Source organism: Myripristis murdjan, chromosome 17 (assembly GCF_902150065.1).
Source record: "Myripristis murdjan chromosome 17, fMyrMur1.1, whole genome shotgun sequence".
NCBI classification, from domain to species: domain Eukaryota; kingdom Metazoa; phylum Chordata; class Actinopteri; order Holocentriformes; family Holocentridae; genus Myripristis; species Myripristis murdjan.
The window spans coordinates 6,798,535-6,823,137 of NC_043996.1; the positions used below are offsets into that span (position 1 = coordinate 6,798,535).

General features: G+C 45.5%; 1 protein-coding gene across 1 annotated transcript in view; it reads left to right on the top strand.

Moving 5' to 3' along the window:
• Positions 1 to 24,603, top strand: part of cdh24b (cadherin 24, type 2b) — a 94,222-nt gene that overhangs the window by 62,945 nt on the left and 6,674 nt on the right. Inside the window, exons 6-12 of the mRNA XM_030074988.1 lie at positions 9,503 to 9,759; positions 11,785 to 11,921; positions 14,783 to 14,904; positions 18,428 to 18,545; positions 20,323 to 20,643; positions 23,216 to 23,423; positions 24,103 to 24,592. Of these exons, the coding sequence (XP_029930848.1) occupies positions 9,503 to 9,759; positions 11,785 to 11,921; positions 14,783 to 14,904; positions 18,428 to 18,545; positions 20,323 to 20,643; positions 23,216 to 23,423; positions 24,103 to 24,592 (1,653 nt within the window). The remainder of the gene's footprint in view (positions 1 to 9,502; positions 9,760 to 11,784; positions 11,922 to 14,782; positions 14,905 to 18,427; positions 18,546 to 20,322; positions 20,644 to 23,215; positions 23,424 to 24,102; positions 24,593 to 24,603) is intronic.

Consider the following 24,603-nt stretch of genomic DNA (forward strand, 5'->3'; position numbering starts at 1 on the left):
TTTTATTTTCTTTGCACAGTTTATGATTTTCCTCCACCACCGACTGGCTGTGGTGAGTCACCGTGCCTTAAACAGCTGCCAAGTGCCAAAGAATGGCTTTTGTCTGGATTTCCGTGGAAAGTTTAATATCACATGATGGCGCAAATGCTTTATTAGAGGCATTTCCACCCTGACAAGAATACAGTTTTGTGTGTGTGTGTGTGTGTAGGGGAGGGACACTGAATACTTGAAATTATTTGGCATAAAAGTGCTCAAATGAAAAAAAAACAAAAAAACAAAAAACACCAGAATAAAATATTGGCATATTTAGTCTTTGCCTTCAAAAACCAATATCAGTTAAAGCCCTGTGTGTTTTGTGGGTATCTACTTGCCAGCATTTAAAATTGCAAGTATTTGTATGTGTGCAAGCGCTCATTTGTCATGCAGTTGTGTGTGTGTGTGTGTGTGTGTGTGTGTGTGTGTGTTGCTGAGTCTATGTGTTGCAGTGTTGAGCGTGTGTGACTTTATCACTGTGACAGTTCCCGCCCCTGGGTTTGTAGGCTTCATTAAAAACAATCCACGGCTCGAGGTGGGGTTGAGAGGCCCGGGATGTGTTCCTTTGATGAAACGGGGAGCGAGGTGGGGGTGAGGCCTGGGATGCGGCGCGAGATGAAACGCGGGGGGGGGGGGAAATCGAAGGAAAGACCACGAGAAGGAGGGAAAGAGAAGGGATGAAGAGAGAGAGAGAGGGGAGGCGGGAGAGCTCGGGGTGTGTTGTTAAAACGAGGTCTTGGGAGGCGGCGGCGGCGGCGGCGGGAGCGAGCGCGGCGTAACAAGGGAATAAAAGTAAGAGAGAGACGTGGAAAGACAGAGCGAGAGAAGAGAGAGAGAGAGAGAGATGCAGAGACAGCAAGAGCTGCAAAAAGCAGAGACAGACACAGAGAGAGAGGGAGGGAGAGGGAAATTAGCCAGGCAGGCAGGGATTGAGACAGCCAGAGCCTGAGAGGCAAAATAAGGTAGAGAAACATATCTAGGAAGACAGGCAGAGAAATGGGTAAAAAAAAAAAAAGAATAAAGAGATAGCTAAGATGAGCAAAAACTTACAGAGAGACGGAGGGAGAGAGAGCGAATGAAGAAGTTGGTGGGGAAGAAAGGAGGAAGAGAAATGAGCGACCTGCCGCGTGCAAAGAGAGGGAATCGATCTTTTTCCAACGCGCGCCGGGCGCCGGGCGAAACGAGCGGGGAGAAAAGACATGTAAACAAATACAGTAAACACCTCCCGCCCACCGCATCCCGCCCACCGGATTTCAGCGACAATGCTCCCAAAGACGCAAACAAAACCTGCAATTAGCATTCCAACATGGCCGCCTTCGTCTGGTTTTGTATCGCCTTAATCCCCCCCTCCGAAGGCGCCGAGCGAGAGAGAGAGAGAGAGAGAGAGAGAGAGAAATGGATTAGAAAAGGATTGCCGCCATGGGTGAACTATTAAATTAAATAAAAACCGAATTCTCACAGGTGCAACGTGGATTAATTCTGAATCGTTCCGAGCAAAGCGGCATATTGAATATTCACAGGTGCTGCGAGGCGCCGTTTAGCACTAGCCTTAGCAGGGATTGGGATTTTTTTTTTTTTTTTTTTTTTTTTTTTAATTTTTACGTGAAAGGAGACAAAAACTCAGGTGGGTGTGCTACGCCCTACACGTTAACAATAATAATAATAATTAAAAAAAAATCCGACTTGAAGAGGTTAAAGGGGATTTAGCCTTTGAGGGAATCCATGCGCAGCGAACGGAACACATGAAAGATAGTCGAACAGAATTAAAATAAACAAAGCGTAAAATGAGCCTAAGCTCCCTCTTAGTTTCCACCCCGTTGTGCAACAGTAATAAGAAAAAAAAAGAGAAAGAAAGAAAGAAAAGAAACCATGGCGCTGTTTGGGCGTGCGTGCATGTGTGTGTTTGTGGGGCTCGCGTGCCCGGTGTCCGTTTTGGCCGGGGAGCGCCGAGTCAGACGCCTTTTTTCAAAAACTGTGAAGAATTTTGAACAGGGAAGGAGATGATCTCTGCGCCCCCGGAGGAGGGAGGATTTCCGAGCGGAACAATTTGTGTTGCCACAGAGTCGGGCCTGACCTTGCTGGTGATCTCGCTGCTGTGGGCTGAATCTCTTTAACCGCTGATCTAAGACACGCGCTCGCTCACACTGACACACACACACATACACAAGGCCTTCCGCACACATGCATGCACACAAAGTGTACACACAGACGCACACCCACGCAAACACCAGCAATTTAGCAAGAACGTACAGGAGTGCGCACACTACACACACACACACATACACGCGCGCACACACACACACACACTTGACCTTGCAGCTCCCTCTGTTCAAGCAGCAGGGAATGTGGGAGAAAGGTGCGAAGAGGCGCATTTGCTCATTTGCAGACGGGAGCGGATGCTTGTCTTTAGCAACCGCACCTCAGAAGGACGTGTCAGATTGGAGAGAGAGAGAGAGAGAGAGAGAGAGAGAGAGAGAGAGAGAGAGGGTGGGGGGGTGCAGGGGGGTGGGGGCTCTGGAGTATCTGCAGATTAGGGAGAAAGAGAGTCAGACAGGGAGGTGATGGAACGGGGGGGGTGTGGGGGGTGGGGGGGGTGAGGCGAGTCGGGAGATAGTTAAAGCGAGACAGAGAGGGAATACATGATGACCAAACAGAGCTACAAGGAGGAGAGAGAGAGAGAGAGAGAGAGAGAGAGAGAGAAAAGAGGCTGATAGAGAAGCACAAGATTGGAGAGAGAGAGAGAAGCGGACAGACTGAGACAAGAAAGAGGGAGACATGCCCATGGGCAGTGGCAGAGGGACAGTGTGTGTGTGTGTGTGTGTGTGTGTGAGAGAGAGAGGACATGCCACGGCTGTGCATGGCAAGACAGGGCCGTGCAGCCGAGGGTGAGCTGGGGACTCGTGGGAGAAGCTGGGTCATTAACAGCCTGCAAGTCTGGATGCCGACTTGAAGCCGCCGACTGCTTATCACCGCTTATTTACCGTCAGCCTCATCGGGACCCCCAGCAATAGCACCCCCCCTCTCCCCTCCTCCATCTCTCTCTCTCGCCCTATCTCTCCTTCGCCTCCCCTCCTCCCCTCTCTTTCCCATCCCTCAGCACATATCCAAACACGCAGGCGTATGCAAGCGAATGCAAACAGTCACATCGAGGTGGACCTCTCACCCCTCACTCCTCACTCTAGCCCCCTCCCAAACACACACACACACACACACACACACACACACGCTCGCACACTTCCCTTCCCTGTCTCCCTCGCCTCGTCTTCTCTCTCTGTTGTTGTTGTTGTTGTTGTTGTTGTTGTGTCTAGAGGCCATGTCAGACAATGTGTGTTGTTTGTCTGGAGCTCTGACTCAGCCCCCCATCCCTGCTCAGGTCAGCCTAATTCAGGCTCGCATGCAGTTGAAAGGAGTGGAGTACACACACACACACACACACACACACACACACACATGGAAAAGCACTCTAATGCATGCGCAAAAACGGAGGTAGGCTTGATACACACTCTTTTTACTGACGTGAAGGAAAAGTCAGCTCAACTTTGTTGAAAAATGGGGAGAATATGCCGTATGATGCATTCAGGGACGAGCCTCTGCAGTGCATTTCATGCTATTCTCTCTATTCTATTCTATTCTATTCTCATCTATTCTGTTTTATTTTATTTGTTTTATTCTGTTCTGTTCTATTCTGTTCTTTTCTGGCCTATTCTATTTTATTCTATGCTTTTGTGTTCTATTCTTCTTTGTGGCCTTTTTTGCTCTGCTCTGCTCCACTCCAGTCGTTTACATACCACATATTGTTGTTAATGAATATACATATTGCCGTTAATAGATTTTTGATACAGCATGTGAGCAAGGCCACAGTGTAAGTAGCAGGTAATTGAAGAATTAGCATAACCCTCTCCAGCACAGTGGCTCCCTGTCAGCGTTCTGCAGCAGTGCCCCCTAATGGCCGATGGGGGGAACATTTAAAGCCAAGCCACAGGAAGGCACTAATTAACCATTGGTGAAATGTTGGTGGAATGCAGACTGGATCATATTCCCTTTGTCTCTAATTCCAATCAACCACTACAGCGAGCGGTAATTAGGAGACAGTCAAAGAAAGCGATTATCTTGTCATCAGCTGTGTTGGACGCAGACGCCGAACGTGCACGTCTCAGGCAAACAAACACAAATCACAGACAGGTGGGGATGAAGAGTGTCATCGCGCTTGCAGCTGGATTTGCCAAAAAAAAAAAAAAAAAGTTTGCGAGCGAGCGTTCCCGCGCAGTGCCCTTATTATTTCACAACACCTCATTACACATGTGCACCAACACCTACCGGCGTTTATGCAGCAAAATAGGATCACGAGACATTAGGCGTGTCACAACATCATTAATACCAATCCGGCGGTATCCCAATTCAGGAGGTTTCCCTTTTCCCTTTTGAGGTGTGTTTTTCGGGGTCCCGCGCGCGGCGGTGTAAGCCTGCTGTTTGTGCGCCTTTCATTCGTCTTACCTGGGGGACAAGCGAGCTCACGCGTGCGTCGGCTCGCCGTTATTATTTTCCATATGCTCTCACTTAAAAACGGCTGGCTAATCCTCGGTCACCCGCCAGCAGTGCGCCCAGGATTATCTGTGTTTGTTTTCTCACGCGGAGGAGAGATTGTGTTAATCTCCTCAGAGGGGAAAGAGAGAGAGAGAGATGGAGAGAGAGACAGAGAGAGAGAGAGAGAGAGAGACCACAGCAGTGTGTGTAAGTTGAAAAGAGGAAAAACATGGGACATCTGAGCGAAAAAATACGACAGAGGAAGGAAGACAAGAGGCGAGTGACGGAGGAAAAGGAGAGCGGCGGAGGAAGAACAAAGTCAAAAGGGAGATTTAGACGGGGCCTTTGTTCTCTCGACTCTGCAGTTGTGCTCGTCGGCAGAAATGTCCAAAGCCGCGCTTGTCATCAGACAAATGTGATGTATGATCTTGATTTAGAATGCACAAAATCAAGAAGGAACTCAAACTGTCAAGGACGGCGGGGTGCCGCACTCACACACACACACACACACACACGCACATGCACGTGCACACACACACAGAGTCATCTCATTTGCAATCAGTTGCAGTGGGAACACAGAGAGGCGCCACCTTGCCTGCAACTGCCTGGGATCTAGGCTGGAGTCTGACAAAGTTCCTTGCAGTGGCATACATTTACTTGTGATGCACGCACACACACACACACACACACAGAGACATACACACACACACGCACGCATGCACACGTAGATGCACACCGATGTGTACCGTCAATTGAGCGTGTGTGTGTGCCTATGGTGTGGCGCGATGTATTATGTATCTCCAGTCTAGCATGCAGGTTTGCTAATTAATTTCTGGCTAACTGTGAAGGGAATTTAAAAGGGAAATTGTATAGAGAAATCTGAATTTCAAAAAGACTGTGGGCGCATCGCATCGCAGGACAGGAGAAGGTTATACTTGTAGAGTGTGTGTGTGTGTGTGTGTGTGTATTAAAGGTGAGCAGTAAAGAAAGATTAGAGTTCATGTAAAGGTGTGTATGCATGTGTGCACGGGAGTATTTATGTCTTTGTGTGTGCGCGTGCGTGCATGTGTGTGTGTGTGTGTGTGTGTGTGTGAGAGAGAGCATTAGTATGCATGAAATAGAAGGCTGTAAAGAGAGAGGAGAGAGAGTGTGTGAAGGTGTGTATGCACAAGTGTGCCTGTATATATATATATATATATAAATATATGTGACAGAGGAACTAGCACACAAAGGGGAGAGGAAAGCTCTTGTGTGTGTGTGTGTGTGTGTGTGTGCGAGCGTGTGCACATGTGCAAAGAACGTTAAGTGCGATTAATCTGTTTGGCACACGTGGATGAGACAGAGGAGCCGGCCCAAGGATGACGGGGGAATAAAAAAAAGAAAAAAAAAAAAAAAAAAAAAAAGAAAAGAGTCAGGCCCTTTCATGAGAAGTGCTTGGAGTAAGGGCGAGCGAGCGAGCGAGGGAGAGAGAGAGAGGGATGAGGAGTGTGTGTGTCGTGGTTTGTCAAAGCCGGCGCCCTGTTGCGCTCACCTCAGGGAGAGGAGGGGGGGGGGGGCGGGATTGAGGATGAGGGGCGGCGGCGGCGGTGCAGGGGAGGGGGGGTTGATGGAGTGTCAAAGGGAGCGAGGGAGGGGGGGACGGAGGCGAGCGGAGTGATGGAGTGCGGGGTGGAGGTGGAGGGGGGGGGGGGGGCGGGGGTGATGAGTGTGTGCTCACAGTGTAAGTGACACCTCTCCTCCTCAGACAGATTGTCTCCCTCTCTCGCCCCGTAATGGGGGAACCTGTCTCTCGGTGTGATCCAGCCATGCCGCCGTAACCCCCCCCCCCCCCCCCCCGCCGCCGCCGCCCCCACATCCTCCTGACAACTCCCCCCTTTCTATTTATTTATCGATTCATTTATTTGTTCGACAGAGATGTTCCCCAAATTGCCCGCATCTCGTTATCTTCCGATTCCTTCTCTTCCCGCGTAATTTTTAATCAATCTTCACCCCCCTTTTTTTAAAAAATTGCTGATGTTCTGTAAGTGAATGTGCACTGGGTTTACGACTGAGAGAGAGAGAGAGAGAGAGAGAGAGAGGGAGAAGGGGAGATCAGAGAGGAAGGGGAGAGCGAGAGGGGATATCAATATTCCCGCTACTGCTGGGATCTTCAGAATGGATTTTTTTCTCTCCTGTTTGAATCTGACAGCGAATATTCTGCATAGCCGGGGAGCCTATTTATCCTCTGTCCAACATGGCTCTCTGTGCCAATCACACTGAGATGATTCATATGCACACTTACTTTGAGGACACACACACACACACACACACAAGCGCGCAGAGAGTTTGAGGACACACACACCCACAAGAACCACTTGCACTAGGTTTGAGGACACACACACAAACTTGCACAATAATACCTCAAAGAGAGATTTTTGAAGCCAACCCAAACATGTTGCTTTCCAAAAATTGAATCAACAGAAGGTGTGTGCCTGTGTACTGTATGTATACGTGCGTGACGGACTAGGTGTGTGTGTGTGTGTGTGCGATTATGCGTGCCCCTGCCCCCGCTAACAATCATCTCGGCAAACCTGATCAGAGGCCGTCTCATTGCCTCTGAGCCGCCCCGCTGATGGGGAGTGCGGCACGCAATCACACAGACACCTCAGAAAAATAGGCCTCATAACTTCTCTGTAGCAAACAATCACCGAGGCCCGAGCTGCCAATTCCAAATGGAATCTCCTCCACCTGTGTAGGTGTGAGGATACAAAGGGAATGGGGGGGGGGGTTCGGGGGAGGGCGGATTTAATGTCTCTTATAGCCATGTACAAGTCACCATGGCGATGGGCCTATTAGATGGGACGGAGGATGGTGGTTTTTTTAAAAAAGAAGTGTTTCCATGAGAAGCCAAAGCCCTGTTTTGTTTCCAATTTCAATGTAGGAAAATAAGTTGTTTATGGAAAGTGCCGTGCAGCGCAGCATACAAAAAACAAGCCCCTCTGTCTCGAAGCGAATCGGGGATCCTCCACTATATGCTCACAAAAAAAAGTGTTTGTCCAAGTTTTTTTTCCCTCCCACGGAAACCAAAAATCCATGTAACATTATAACAAAACAGTATTGCTCAGAATTACTTACCCACCCACGCAGCGACAAGTCATGCTGGACATGTTGCAATACAAGCGCTGCAAGTCCCACTGGTAGGGATGTCACAAAAATTCATACTTAACCTCTTAGGACCTGGCGTACACGTGCGTGGACATCACATTTTAGGTTATATTACCATAGTAGTTAATTCTGCTTACCTGGGGCTGTCTACCTACCACTACTTGTTTTATATTTTGTTACAAACATATGATGCCTTACTGTAGCTGTGACTGTCCAAAGGGGGCAAAAATGTTGTTACTTCATTTAGTTTTTTTGCACTGTGATATTCAAAACACATTCAAAAATATGTTTGTATGTGTTATCAATGCATCACGAAGCAGTCAGGACAAAAACTGCAATGTTCAGGGTGGAAATAAAGACTTTTGCACTCTATTACGCAACGGCGACTATTGTGTTTTAAGGAAATTGAGAACCAGTGTCCACATGTTTGGACATCACTTTTCTCTAAAACTACACCATGTAAAAAGACGATGCTTAGTTTTTATACTTCAAATAAGCCAAAATAGAATCATATGCATATCAAACAAGAGCTCGGGTCTTAAGAGGTTAAGTCAATACTAAAATTCTGAAAGCAATATCAACGCCAGTGTTTTTATTATCGGTTTTATTGACGCAAAATGATACCTCACTCTGTTTTTCATTCTAATGTTTGTTTAAATCCTTGAGACACTTGAGGCTGCAATCATGTTTACAGGACTGTCACTCAAAACGGGAGCACAAATACAGTTATATAATGGAACTGTATTTGTTGTGACAGCGGGCATTTCATACAGTTCCTCTAATTTGAAGTGACTATTCCTGTTTCTACTTGGAGGCTGCAGGTCAATGTCGTACTCGTAACTCTGTTCTTATTCTACTGTGGCCTAAACGTTTGAGTATGGAACACATAGAGTTTCTGTTTACTTCTTGGTGTGTATGTGGAATTTTTCTGAATCAGGTTTCGAGATGCGTGAAATTTCACTGCTGCTGGTATCGTAATTTGTGTATCCTGACATCCCTACCCATAGGTGCTCCATGTCGATGGCAGTGCTGATGTTGTGCAACTCCCGCAAATGCAACGCCAGCATTCAACTTCCCAGAATAATGTTTTATCAGCAGTATCCTCTCCGCTCTTATTACTCCATCAAGGATAACCCAAGCTTCCGCACGCTCGACAATGTCAATGTCAACATCACAGCCCTTACCGAGTTATTTCAGTGTTAAAAACTCTCAAAAAATACTTAGCATTCCAAGAGCATCAGAAATTTCCTCAGCAACACTATAACATCAAGGCACTTGCCAATGTTATTCCACCATCAAAACACACTCACAAACCCATTCCTGCTTCGTACGACTCGCCATCAAAACATCCATCCAAAACAACCTTCAAAGTTAGTCCCACTAAAAAAAAAAAAAAAAAAAAAAAAAAAAAAAATCCCCCGCATCACTCCAAAAATCGAATCATCACAACATGTAAGGTAAGCATTGTCACATCTTCTCTAAAAAGTGCATAATATTCAACAGATTCGTGATGCGGCTATTTTGTTGCCGCTGCAAGCTGCTATAAATTAGAATAATTCATTACTGGCTTCCCCTTGCTTTTGATATGCAACTTACCAGTCGAGCGCGGAGAATGTACCGTGAGAATCAGACCAAAGTGAAAGCACAAACCATATCATTTCATCTGGTGTTTGCAACAGCGACATTTGCATAATTTTTTCGTATTGGAATATTTCATCACAACTCCATCCATCCAAGTACATGAATAGAAATCTAGACACGCCGTCACTCAGCCCCGTCGTCCTGCTCTTTTCCTCCCCAGGCTGTCGACTATGAGAGCCGGAGCTCCTACTCTTTCTCTGTGGAGGTGCTCAACCCCATCGTGGACCCTCGCTTCCTGCGCCGGGGCCCCTTCAAAGACCGGGCCTCCATCAGGGTGGCGGTGCTGGATGCGGATGAGCCGCCGAGGTTCTCCCGGGCCCGTTACCACATGGACGTGTCGGAGAACTGCCCGCCGGCCTGCACCGTGGGCCGGGTCAGCGCCGTAGACCCAGACACCGGTCTGACCAATAATATCAGGTAAATGGGAAAGTTGGGCCAGAAACCTTAAAAGGGAAACCCAATGCAAAATGTGTCATTATTCTTGAGCACTACCTTGATCATCGGCCATGATTTGAGTGTTCCTAAAAGTTGATCACTATAATAAAATGGACTTTTAGGGGCTGCATTTCATTCACTCTGGTGATGACGCTGGTAAAAAAAAAATCCTCAGTAAAATGGTGGATTTATATTCAGGAAGAGCCCAAAACCAGTGTGCCATGCTCACGAGCTAACAGTAACTAAGATAATAGTTTGTCTCTACTGTTTGTTGAGCCTAGCGGAGGACAGCTGAAGCGTCAATCAAACTGGGCGAATAAAAGCTGAGGTCGTGTTCTGATTGGATCGCTTCACTCTCACATGTGAAACTAACTTTTAATCCCCTGATCAACCGATAGGCCACTCTTTGTACAGAAACGACTGCAGATTCTTGCAGATTCCTATTTTTTAATCATTTAACCCTTTGGCGCATAGCGGTCACTACAGTGGACAGCTGTTTAAAGGTCATTTTCTCCTAAATGCAATGGTTTCTATGGTGGAATTGCATATCAGCTGTTAGAATGCTCTCTGCTGCTCCCCTCCATTGAGGTTTATGCAGAGACTGTCAGTTCTTGTTGCTGAAAACATATTAATACTAGTATAATGGCATGGTAATACCAGTCCTACATCCTTAAAGAAGTATGGAGACTCACAAAAGTGTTCATGCCCTAAGAAGAGTAAAAACACATAAGAAAAAAATCTGAACTCAGGCTTTCATAATTCATGCATCAAAGGGTTAATAATCATTTAATCACGTTTTAATTTGCCATCTCTTTAAGGCCTGGTGCGTATGTATCCACGAGAGGATTTAAGTTGCGATTATTTTTTTACTGAGTTAAACCATTATGTGCACTTAATACAGAAGTATATTAAAATTGAGTGACCTGTGATCAGGCAGTCATCATCAAGGCAACAACCACCAGTGTAAGAAAAGATCGATTATGATTTTCAAGAAAGCATTCCTTATTTTTCCTCTGCAAACAGCTCACATCGTTTTGATATCATTTACCATGGTTGCTATGAATTTACATCAAATATTTATATCAGTCTAAAAAGGTTAAACTCACTTCAGGTGCATTTACCCTGCACCACATCCCTGACTGCACCCTTTTTTTCAGTTTCATTGAATAAATGAGACATCCACTGTTTACACTGCACTCACTCTTAGTGGTTGCTCATGGGAAATTAATTATGTTGGAGGTTATTATATAAATTATGGGTCATCGGAAGTCTTTAACTTGCAAAAAAAAAAAAAAAAAAAATTGTTATGTATGTGAGGACAGACAGACATCATCTGATGAATCTCAACATTTTTGGAATGAAAGTCAAATTCAGCTGTCCGGCCAAAAGAAACAGGAAAATGAGGAGTGTAAGCCGCAGCAGCATCATTTGAGCTAAGCAAATCCTCTGTCATTGTTCCCTCAAGCAAAGCAGTAACCCCAAAAACTTGCAGGTCCAATAGTTTCACCTCGATTGCTGTTGCTCTCCAGCTCTCTGTGAAGTTTATTTTTTTTGTCTTGAAGCCATGGTTTGAGGAGGAGGAGAGTGATTTGTCATTAGCAGCCAGAGAAAAGCGTGTCGCAATTAGTGCCAGCAGAAGTGCTAAGAGTGTGTGTGTGGGGAGGAACGATAGTTGGTATATTCATAGAGATATTTAGATAATCGGTGGCACTTCAAAGGAGCTGCTATCAACTGTGATAATCTCCTTTTATTAATTCCCTGGCCATTTGAATACTGTCTTCCTTATCGCCGTCTCACACACTTGCCCTATCTGCTTCTTTCTCTCCGTACTCTGCTGCCATCTCTCCCGCTTTCTTCCCCGTCCTTTCACTGTTGTTTGCCCGTCTTCGCTCCCTGCCTCCCTCTGCCCTCCCCTCTCCTCCTCGTCACCCCATTTTACCCTTCTTCTTTCCATGCCTCCTTCCCGCTAACCTCTCTCCCTGTCATGGCCTTGCCCCCTGCCTCCAGGTTCTCCATTGACCCTCAGTCGGACCCAGAGGCTTTATTTCGCATCACCCCGGACAGCGGCCTCATCACCACCGCCCTGGAACTGGACCGTGAACGCGAGCATTGGCACAACATCACTGTCATCGCCACCCAGAGAGGTCAGAGGTCATTCGACGATGGAGAAGCATGTCCATGTGGCTTTTTTTTTTTTTTTTTTTGTTAGTGCTAAAACTCTGCAGCAAAGTCAATATTTTGAAACCCGTGACACCGGCACCCGTCAATGAGCATGAGAGAATAACAGGTTTAGTGGGTGTATAGTCTATATTGGCAGAGTATTCCAACAGCAAGGTATCTGCTGCACTGTCTAAGCGGCTTAGCTTAGTGGACTAGCTCAAGTTATCAAAGCATGATAGGAATGCTGTTGGGTGCTTGTTGCCGCGCCTTGCTGGGATCATTGATCTATATTGTGTGAGTTATCTGATGCTTTGACAGATGTACTCCCATGAGGACTCAAATCGAAAACACAATTATCCCTTTGGTTTCAAGTCAGGATGCCTAGATACTGTCTACACACTGAGGTGTGATGATGCACCTGTAAGCCGCGCTGTTGTGGACTAATGGTGATTGACAAATGCTGTCGGTGCATTTTTTAAGCAGTCAGAAGTAATTTATTTCTGCCTTGCTCATGATCTTAGCCTGCAGGTCGCAGGCATCCAAAAAGGCAGTGGCATATTTGCTTAACCGTCTGAAACCTGAGCGGATTCATTTGATTTTTATCCAAAACATGGGAAAAAGACAATGAGCAACTTAACTAAACCTAAAAAAAAAAAAAAGAAGAAGAAGACAGAAAGGAAAAAAGTAGAAAACAAAAATAAAAATTGAACAAAAACGTAACAAGAAATGACATGAAAAATTTGCAAGAAAAAGTAACAGATTAGAAGGTAATGGCCAAAAAATAAAAAAGAAAAGAAAGAAAAAAAGAATATATTTTATTATTTTTTCCTGTAACATAATTTTCATAATTTTCTAATAATTCTCTCTCTCTCTCTCACTCTCTCTCTCTTGCTCTCTCTTTTTTAATTTTCACGTCATTTTCTTGTAACCTCATACTAATTTCCTGATAATTTTCAGGTTATTTCTTCATAAGCTGCTCTTTGCCTTTTTCCTCCCACGTTTTTGAACAACATCCAGTGAATCTGCTGGTTACCTGTTCTTGGTTGAAACAGACTAAATGTGGCCCAAATGTGTGTTTTACAGAGGAATTCAATCCGATGTGTATTTGATCGACTACGGAATAAAGAGACCGGCTCTGCTGTACATTGAAAACGTGAAGTAGGAAAGCTTGCAGTAATTAAATGTGTATGGAAATTGCTGGACCTGTTTTGCTCTAAACTGCGGCCGGCCAGCCTCGCATTTACTTGCAGAGCTTTTTTAGCTTACTAAAAGGATTTTGCAGCAGAGTTACATATGCTGAAAATGAAAAACCATGCTTTTCTCTTCATTAACCCACCCGCAACTCTTCCAAAGTGCACCAACCCGATTTTTTTAATCCAAAGGGCACTTTGGGTAAAAACCACAGGGCCCAACAACTTGCATCACTGCCCAGGTAACATGTATTATAACATGTATAACATTTAATCAACAAGTGTTTTCTGAAAACCGGCACAATGCGAGGAAATCAGCACACCAGCTGCCTGCCAAATCCAACGCCGGCCACATTTTAGAAGTGTTGCCAAGTTTTCTACCAGCCACTTTGGCAGGTGAAAAGCCATTGTTTGGATTTCACACTGTCTGCTACCAAAGTGAGAGTGCTGTGGAAGTTCGGTGTCCACCGGCCACCGTGGGCACGGAGCGAAAGAAGTTGTCCTCTTTGCCGTTCCCTCCACCGCTGCAGGCTCTGACAGAGTTCATCTTTACTTAAAATTTACTCGGGGCTCCTCGTGGCGCCAGTGTTGTAGAAGGAGCACAGTGAGTGGCTGTCTTGAATAATGAGCTCCATCTAATAAACAGACCGTTGGAGGCTGTATTGACAACAAGCACAGTAGGAGCCCTGCCATGGCCAAAGGCAGCCCAGCTCGCCCGGTGCCATTATAGCGAGAGCTCATTTTCTCTTTTTCAGCCTTGGATACCAATGGCTGCCATCCATGACACAGTCACCGCTCTGTGTGTGGGAGTGTGGTGAGGGAGTGTATGTGTGTGTGTGTGTGAGCACCAGTTGAAATGCAGCCCAAATTGTGCTGTAGAAGTGCCCGGTTGAATGAATGAGTGAAGATGTGTTTGTGTGTGTGTGTGTGTGTGTGAATTGTGTTAAGCGCTAGACAAAAGGAGCTGCCCGAAATGTTCCGGTGAATGTTCAGCCGCGGCTCTGACTCCATGCGCTTCAGCCGTGGCTGTGTGAGAACACAACTTCACGTTCGAGTGTGTGGATCCAAGTGAATGTGGCGTGGGAGACCCCTCTGCCAATCCATTTAAACTGTGGCCTCACGCAACTGCCTGGCATGCAGATTGACTGCTCTCCACCTCCCGCCTGCCCTGTGTCTCCATTTCTTCAAAACACACACACACACACACACAGGCATCCGTGCACACTGCTATTATGAGATAGTTATACTTTGGCTGAGAACGGAGCAGTATGATGTGGAAAATCATAACTGATATGGGAGCATCGGTTGCACTCCAGCTGGGAGCTTGTGAGCCGCACAACGAGCCAAAGGAAGCCAATTATGTTGCTGGATACTCGGCCAATTGTGCGCTCGCTAACGTGATTTGAGTGCCGTCGAAAATAGATTTTGGACAATGACTCGAATGTTTGATCTTGTTCACGAGGACAATTGGACGGATTTAGTGCCGTGCATCTGTGTGTCTCTCTTTCTCTCTGAGTTTGTGCATATGCGCTCCCAGTAGGGTCTGTGCATGGATAATTTCTCATGAGTCACCGAGTTAGGGGCTTTTGTGCGTATGCGTGGGCGTTTTAGAATGCTTGGATGGTGACCTCGCTGTCTCTGATTGGCTCTCGCAGATAACCCCAGTCAGGTGTCCAGGGTCCTGGTGGCGATAGAGACGTTAGACCTGAATGACAACGCGCCCGAGCTGGACAGGCAGTACACCACCGCCATGTGCGACTCCTCCTCCTCTGGACAGGTCAGTCACTGTGTGCATGTCTGTGTGTGTGAGTGTGTGTGTCATTGGCCTGCATGCCTGTGTATTTATGTGTGCACTCACAAATATGCTCATGAGGAGGTTAACCCATATAATGAGTATATTGTTCATCAGTTTATATCAAAAAATTTTCCTCCATAAGTTCATCATTCAATACATTTGATACATTCAGTCTGAAAAAACAGTCTTGTCACACAATCACTTCAGACTTAGGGCTAGGTAATATGCATATAATAATAATAATAATAATAATAATAATAATAATAATAATAACATCAGCTTTACAAAATGCGTATTCAAAGAAGAATGAAAATAAAACAGAATTAAACTACAATTAAAACACATAGGCAGGCAAACTAGTATTAAAGCTGACAAAGTTAATATAAAACAGTATAAGAGGCTAACCTGTGGAAGAGGGGTTTTAGTAGGAACTTAAAACAAAGAAACAAAGAAGACAGAATAGGATTTTGGATATTGGCATATTGTGCTGTGGAATAAGTGTCCTGTCATCCTGGTTTTAAAGGCTGAATTAAAGTATAGGGATGTAATTTTATGAACTTATTAGACTGTTCCAGCAGTTCTGCTGTCTCTACCTGCTTGGTCATCACCCCCCATTATTTGAGTCCATGTGTAGATGCTCCTGGTCAAAAATCACTCCACTACAGGTGAAAGTTGGTCAGTCAAATGTTTACTTTCTTAAAAATCAGTGCATTTTAATTCAGATGCATTTTACAGAAACGTGTAACCGCCTAATGAATGCACTGACCTGCTTGCAGAACGACTCTGCTCCACAAATTGAGCAGTGAAGTGACAGATCCTTCGCTTAAATGCAAACATTATAAAATGACATCTCAATCATCATGTAAAGCTGCAACCACTGCAACCTCAGACAAATTCATTAACATGTTTATCTGGGGGGGAAACAAATGTTTACATACCTCGACATGCTTTCTCAGGTTGGACGGCGAATTCATGAAAGCAGAGAAGTAGTAGTTTGTTTGAAATGGTATGAATTGTTTTTTCATTTCCAAAATCTCAAACATTGACTTGAGATTAGTCGTTTGCGCGTTGCTAAAAAGATGGAATGGATTTTGTATTATTTTGAGAAATCCAGTTGAGAGCGGGTACCACAATTGTTTTTCCTCCTTTGAGGGACACAGCTTGTGGCCTATCGCATTTTAAAAAAGAAAAGAAAAAAAAAAAAAATCAACAACTGACTTCAAAGGTTATGCATAAAAGTAATGAGTAACGACCATCTGCATTAGAATGTCAAGTTGTTTTACTTTAGATTTTTCTTTTCTTTTCTTTCCTTTTTCTTTTCTTTTTCATCTTCTTTTGTCTTTCCTACACTTTTGTTTACTGTATCAACTCATCCTTTACACCTATACCCCAGTCTCTGTTTAATGCAATATTACAAACACTCAAGTTAAGTAGAAATACTTGAAAAATGTACTCAAAGGACTACTCATTTCTTGTTAGCTTAGCATCAAGACTCAAAGTCTATGGGATCATTAGCATAACTCCATCAAAGGTATAGGTACTTAAGCGATGTGCAGATCACTGCAATAGACAGGATACAACAGCTTCATATTGTTCCATATTGTTTTTTTTTTTTTATATTTTATTCAGTATTTATTCATTTATTTTTAAATTGACCATATTTTATGAGCGTGCATCGGTCTCCTTGTCCTTTCACTTCTTATTTTATGCTTATTTGTCAATCAAGATGTAAAGCACCTTGAATATGATGCATTTGTTTGAATGGTGTTATATAAATAAGATTTGATTGATTGATTGATTGATTCAGAACAGCTGCTCAAACTAAGCTAATGACTCCCATAGACTTCAAGTCTTTATGCTAAGCTAACACGAAATGCTACCCTTCAGAACTGAACCAGTGGACGTACAGAGGTGACAATGGTATCAAACATCTTATCTCAGTCTGGGTACGTCAGAAAAAGGGTATTTTGCTCAAAATGTTGGAGTATTCCTTTACGTACAGTACTCAAGTAAACGTACATTGTTAGTGCCCACTAGAAAGCACCACGAGTCCCTGGAATGCTGATATCGAGGTTTTCAATCAAAGATATCGCAATATTCGATTTTGTCCATATCACTCTGTCCGACTTTGGCTTTTGCCTTTGCAAGTTTGCACCGCTGTAATTTGGTTTAGGGTCAAGCTCTCAATTGTGAGGAGCAGGATTCAGTTATTTCAAACGGTGAACATCAAAGCAGCACAAAGCTCGGTCCACTCACCATAGAAACTACAAAATCTGTGTCCATTCAACCTGGGAGAAGGTGAATCCCGCCTGGCCTATTGTCAGACTCAGCACCTTTTCAAATTGTCAGAAAAAAAAAAAAACCTCATACCCTCTCCTAGAATGTCTTCCTCCCCGTCATTCTTCTCCCTTTATTTTGTGCCTGTCTCTTTCTCTGCATAATGGTGTTCTTACTTGAACCCGTCTCAATTATAGAAATCATCTCTGCGCTTCTCCATCTCTCCCTGGAAACCATCCTTTGCTCTCTGTTTTTCCATCTTCAGTATTCCACGCTGGCTTCATCACCATAATTTGGTGTCTTGGCCCATCTGTTGTTTTTGCTGGTGTCTTCATTGCTCTGCTTGTGTCTTTGTTGTTTCGCCACTAAATCTGTGATTCTATGGCAACGATGTTGATTTGTTTTTCTCTGTGATGTGTGTGTGTGTGTGTCTGTGTGGATGGGAGGAGGAGTGGGAGGGAGAGAGAGAGAAAGCAAGATTATATCTGTGCATGCATGCGTGTGTGTGTGTGTGTGTGTGTGTGTGTTGGCCTGCATGCGTTAGGGCTGTGCATGTATGGATCTGTGTTTGACACGTCATTAGCCCCAAAAGTGTTTGAGCACATCAGGCGCAGTAGCAGTTAACATAATACTTCTGTACATAGCGAGCCTTCTCAAGGCCTGTGTGAAGCGCCGCTCTCATCCCCGCACCCCGCTCTCTTAACTAGCACTCGAAAGCATTTTTTTGAAAGGATGTTTTGCATACCGACGACTTGGAGTTTCTCATAAAGGGAGACATTCCCCCACCGGCTTTGGCTGCGAGAGAGTTTGTGAGATTTATTTTTTTTGTTTAAGAGCGCCGCGCGTTCGGCGCCTGCAAGATGCTCTCGCTAAATTGAAAGCCAAACTGCTTGGCATTTTTGGAAAGCCATTAAAGTCGGACATAATTATTATATTATATTTTGTGCAAGGGGGGGGGGATCAGACACAGTTCGGCTGCGTCTCTATACTAATTGTTTGCCCTGTTTTGATTGGCGCTGACGTCGGCTCATGGTTTGTTGCTGAAGCACTCTGTGTGGAAGTGTTTCTCCCATTTACCTCTCACCTTCCCTCCCTCTGCTCTCTGTCTGCTCTCGTTTGCGTCTTCCCTTTCCTCCCTCTGTCTCCAAACTCCAAACCCCCGACCCGCTCCCGCCACCCTTACCCCGCCTCGCCCTCCCACTCTGCTCTCTCTATCTCGCTGTTTCAGGTGGTGCAGGTGTTGCGGGCGATTGATAGAGATGAGGGAGGGAATGACAGCGCTGTGTATTTCAGCATCCCTCCGGAGTCCAGTGCTGCCCTCAACTTCAGCGTCAGAGACAGTGGTGGTAGGCACTCTATCTTTCCCCCCTCTCTCTCTCTCTCTCTCTCTCTCTCACTGGCTCCCTCCTGCTTTCTCTCTATTTCTCTTAATTTCTTTTTTATGTTCCCTTGGCACACACGCGCGCACGCTCTCTCCCGCTTTCTCTTTCCTCCGCTTTTCTAATGCTCTTACTCCCACTTTTTCTTCCCACCCTTCCCCTTGTATCTTTGTCTTTCCTCCTCTTAATCTCCCTTTCCCTTGTCCTCCTCGAACGCGCCTCGTCTCTTCATCTTCCCGGGATCTTCCCCTCCCTCCTCTTCCCTCTTTCTGTCGCTGCCTCTCTCCTCTCCCATCCATCTCCCTACTCTGGTGGCCCCATTGTTTTGCTTTGTTATCCTCCTCTCTTTTGTTCGTCCCTCTTGTTTTCCCTTCCCTCTCCTCGACATCCATCTTCTTTCCTCCCCAACGTGTGCCGCCGCCGCCGCCGCCACGTATACTCCCTGTTTCCCACGGTAAGCTTTTGAGGATATCAGAGCTGCTCGATTCAATTCACGTCAGCTGAATTGAATTTAGTTCCTTAGCATTTATTTCTGTCACATTTTATGTCTCCGCTTGTCTATTTTTGTCCCCGGTTCATGCACAAATGCATGCATGCACACACTGATACAGACAGGAACATACACAAAAATGTAAACATGTAGAATTATGGATGTTGCACTTGAAAACAACAATGAATTGTTTATAATTTATTCCCTAGACTTTAAGTGTACTTATCCCTTCCTCGTTCTCTCTGACCTTCCAAAACGGGGAAAAAACTGCGTCACCTCGCCTTTGCCCTTCCGTATAAATGATCACACAAAGCTAATAGTTGTGACTCCCGGCTCTCTTACTCGGTGAAATCAAAGTGGTGAGAACAGTTCCACCCGGAGAAAGTAAACTCTCCTGCCATTTCTCATCTCGGCGCGCTCAGCATGTGCCCGGGTCAGCCGAGGCGGTGACAACAAACGACGGCAAAATCGAATCAAGCTGCGCGGGTGGGATATAAAAACCAAAAGCAATGACTTTTTTTTTTTTTTTTTTTTTTTTGATTGGTGACTGTAATGTGATAACTGAAATTGAAATAGCAGCTAAGTAATAATATTTCGAGTACCGTTATTACTCTAACACATTACCCCCATAACACTGGCACTCGCACACACGCCCACTCGCCCCACATGCACGCAGACACAGAGTCCAGCGCTCCTTCATTTAAAGCCGCGCAAAGGCGAGACGTTTCTGTCAGAATGCGGGCTCATCCGCCTAAAGAAGGGTCGCAATAGAGAAGAACATTTTGTCCCCGCTAATGGAGATGCTGAGGAACAGCTCAATTTATTATCATTATTATTCTGGTGTTGGGTCCGGGTTACTGGCACCGGCAGAAAATCTTCATCCCTGCAGGAAGCGAGGAATGAAAACGTAAGACTGAAATTCAAACTGGCTCCTGCACAGCAGTGAGTGAACGCTCCATCTAGAGGAAGCTGGGCTCACCAGACATTCTTTTTTTTTTATCTTTCGCCTCTCTTGTCCTTTTGGTGTCATTCAGTATAAAGCATCACAGACCAAATGAGTTAGTAAACCTTAGCAAGATGTGTGCAGCTTATTCACAGCATGTGATATGATTTCTGGGTACGGTAGGCCTTCAGTTTTAAACTGTGGCCTGTTGCTGCCATTTGGGGCTGCCGATGTGCGAAATTAACTTTGACTGTGGCTTCTTTTCTCTCCTCTCTTTTCTCTTTGATTCATCTCTTTCACGTTTTCTGCAGGCCCCACAGCGAGCCTGGTGCTGCTGTCCCAGCTCCAGCCATTGTCCCGCTCCGCCTCCTCCACCCTGACCCTGTACGTGCCGCTGATCCTCAGAGACGGGACATCGGGCCTCACCAGCACCGGGACGGTCACCGTGTCTATCTGTCCCTGCCTCAGAGGAGGGGCACGGGCCGGGGAGAAAGAGAAAGACAAACAGACGGAGGGCGAGTGGGACTGGGAGAGAGAGACGGTGTGTCTCCCCCAGCAGTCCACGCTGCCTTCTCCGGGGCTCAGCACTGCCGCCCTGCTGGCCATCCTGGCATGTGTGGCCACTCTACTGGGTAAAGATCGCTTGATTATTTTATATATAAAGTGATGTACTCAGGGGTGGAATTAATTATGTGCATTTACTAAAGTACTGTACTTTATCTAATGTTTGTAAGTTGTACTTACTTTTTATAAGCTTGTAAAAAAAAAAAAAAAAAATGATGCATTTTGAGTTTAAACTAGCCCACAGCATATGGACGTATTAAAGGTACTATATAATCTCTATTAACAGTCTATATAAACATAAGTGTATATAGAGTCTGTAGGCTAGGGACAAGATTTTGGTTTCTGTTGTAATCCGAGTGATTTTATGAAGGTAAACAGTGCGTGGGGAGCGAAATGGGTGGAACGCATTGACAGAAATGTTTTATGGACCTAAAACACCTATAAAAAGTATCAGTGTTTACATATTGAGTGGAGTAACATTTGACTCATGTAATAATAGAAATGGAAACGGAAGTGCTCTCCAGCTTGTTTCTGGCTAAACCCCAAAAATTGGCCCTCACCTCCAGAGACTAAAATCAGATGATAGTGGATGGGTTCTGAGATTGAAGCTACTGCAACATTAAATTCCCTCTTACTGTTTAATGCATCAATAATTTAACACTCTGAAAGGAACCATTCTTCACAGTGATTACTTTTACTTTTGATATTTAAGTACATCAACACTCTAATCCGAATGCTTTTTTAATGCAGTCTTGCATTAATGGAATATTTTTCCATCATGGTATTGCGACTTTTTACTTAAGTAAAGGAATTGAGTACTTCCTCCACCGCTGGGTGTAGTGTTAAATGAAATGCAAAATTAAATATAAATCAGTTATATTCTCAGAAAGCATTAGTATTTGGTTCCTTAGAAAACTTTATTCTTATATAACCTACATCATTTTGATCCTACTTGCATGATGTACCTCAGCCTTAAAGGGAGGTGCACTCTAATCTGCAAATAAAAAGATGGATAAACTGAATTTGGGTGTGTTTACCCTCTACTGCATCCCAGGATACATAATCTGCATATGATAATAATGGAGGCAGCAGCGTAAATATTCCCCTTAGTCACAGTGGCTCAGTAGTGTGAGATGCTTTTCCACACAGTTTTGGTCTATTTATCTCCTCTGGCAAGGTCAGTGCTAATCACTACTAAAATAACAATTCCAAGTGATTATCTGAGCCCAACAGTTTTTGATCGCGGCGTAATAAAACGTCAATGCCACCTTTGCAGAATCTGTCAAATGCACAACGAGATCATGGCTAGATGCTTAGGCGGCTTTGGCATATGGCCAACGTCATTGTCATTTCTCTTCAATCTGTTGGATCACCACTCATGCCTTGTTGATAGGGACATTATCATTCTGGAAGACGCCGCTCCAATCAAGAGAGCAACAAACGCACCACGGTGTGTAAAAACCTCCGCGCGTGAAGGTGATCACGCTGTCATTGTCAGCAGTGTTTCGAATTTGCCCCGAAGTGATGGAGCATAAACCATGAAGCAGGCAACACACACCGCAACTTGTATCGTATTCCCCTTGTGTTGGTGGCTGTGACATACAGCTGCTGTTTTTCTTTCCTAACATGATTTTGGTCTAAAGAAGAAAAAGGTTGCTGCTAATCCCTGCTGAGGGAATTTCACGATCATGTGGACCCTCAGTTTTTAAGATGTAGCTTAAAATGGCACCTCAGACACTGGCAGATTATATCTGGCAATTGGAAAGGTCTTGGCATATTGTGAATATTAAACCAGTGGGTGGCAATTACGGTTAGGTGCGTTACACTCTCATCAGTGAGGAAAGGCGTCATGGCATCAAGGTGATCCTTCAGATTGTTATCAACATCCTGCTTTTCAAAGGGATAATTGGATTGGTTCCATGGAAATCAAAAAACTTCCAAACAACATAAAACCAGCAGATTCACTTGCTGTGTCAGTGTAACCACATGCATGCATAAATAAAAGTACATATGCCAGCAGACATACGTGAACTGATACATACTGGAATATATACAGCACCAAAGTGCATGGACACATTGGCACATGCCTCGAGCTGAATCCCCATGTCCTATTCACATTTTGAATACGCAGCGCATTCAGTTCCACAAAGAGACCTCGAAAATATCTTGCGACGGAAGAAAAGCGGAATCAAAAGCCATCTTTCCGGATGGATTCCATCACAGGGAGCCTTGTTGAAAGACTGTTGAAGTGCAAGTTTGGTTCTTTGCCCAGAGCCCTGGGTCAAATGTAGTATGCTGCTTTGGGAATATGGGAAAAAGAAGAGTCATGGGAGAATAAAGCGTCCATTTGCCTGGCTGGGGCTCAAAGTCAATTACAGAGAGGAGGCATGCAGCCTGCAGATATGATATACCAGCACTCCAACCCAAGGCCTCCTCTGTATTTGTTTTGTCTGTGTGTTTCACCTCTTTGTCCGTCTGAATTTTTCTCATTTGCTCGCTCACTTCCTCTCTCTCTCTCTCTCTGCCTCCTCTTCATCGTGTCCTTTATTTCCCCCTTGATTTCTGCCCTTTCCCCTCGTTCATGTTCTCCATCAATCCCATCCCTCACCATCCGTCATTCCTCCCTCCATCCCTCCGTAGCGGTGAGTGCCCTGTCGCTGTCGCTGCGCCGCCAGAAACGTGACTCCCTGTCTCCACTCGAGGAGGACGACGTGCGCGAGAACATCATAACCTACGACGACGAGGGCGGGGGCGAGGCGGACACGGCAGCCTTTGACATAGCTGCGCTCCAGAGTGCGCCCCACAGCTCGCGCGCACGGGGCTACCGCACCCTGGACAGCAGGAATATGTAAGTAGCTGGGAATTAAGGAGGGAGGACAGGCCAGTCTGGGCACACTGTGCATGGTCTTTTAAGTGGGGAGCATCTCAGTAAGTGAGTGCACTGTCTGTGTGTGTGTGTGTGTTCGCCTGCATGTACACGGCTGTGCATGCGCAGCAGTTTTTGTGACAGCGCTTTCAAGTGGCGGTGAATATATAATGGTGTTGTTTAATTACATCAAGCCTAATTGGTTGGCCTCTTATTACATGGTGAAAGGAAGACAGGAAGGAAACAAGTCTACCCCTCCAGAGTCAAAACCTTCATCTCTCTCCAGCACTTAATTGATCCACTTAAGTAATTGATCGAGCCATAACTCCCAGGTTGGAATCAGTCACTGATCAAAATGGAGACAGAAGGCTATCAAGCTTTGCCGTCCTGGCGGGCCACTTTGTTGTACTCATTTTGTTAAAGCTCATTTATGTTCTGCTACATCAGTGAGCGGTTTGCACCCACTTTGATGTTTCTGTGAAACATTGTTATCGCCTGTAGACTAATAATTAGCTCTGGTGAAGTCATACAAGCCATATGGCGAGGTCATAAACAAGTACAAAGGCTGCCTTTCGTTTATCTAAGATGGCTTCTTAGAAATAAGGATCACAGTTAAGTGGAACGATGCTTGTTTTTTTTTTTTTTTTTTTTTTTTTTACAGACGCTACACCCATCATGCCCAGGACAAAGCTCGCACCTACAGCTGGGCCCAGAATCCAGGCGTGGATCCCAACTACTCGGGACAAGGGGGACCCCTCTATGGTCGCCTCTGTTACAGCAGCCACACGCTGCCTGTTCTCCGGCGCAACCCGGGGGGCCCGTTCGAGGCGGGCCTGACCGAGCTGGGCTACCGCTTCCCCGGAGGCCAGCCGGACCACTCGCTGGTCATCCAGAACCAAGGAGCCATGGTCGGCCCGATGGAGTCCGGGGCCGTGTACATAAGCCCCGCGGATCTGAGCACGGGGAGCCGAACGGGCAGCCGCACGGGCAGCCGCGACGGGACCGCTCCCCAGAGCGGGGTGAGCACGTCAGATGGGGGGACGCCAAGGACCAGCGACAGCCAGGAGAGAGGAGGTGGGACGGGAACGGCAAGCAACTGCACGGAGGGCAGCGGTGAAGACAAGCTCAACCACAGTCAAGATGTGGACTGGGTAAGGAGCAC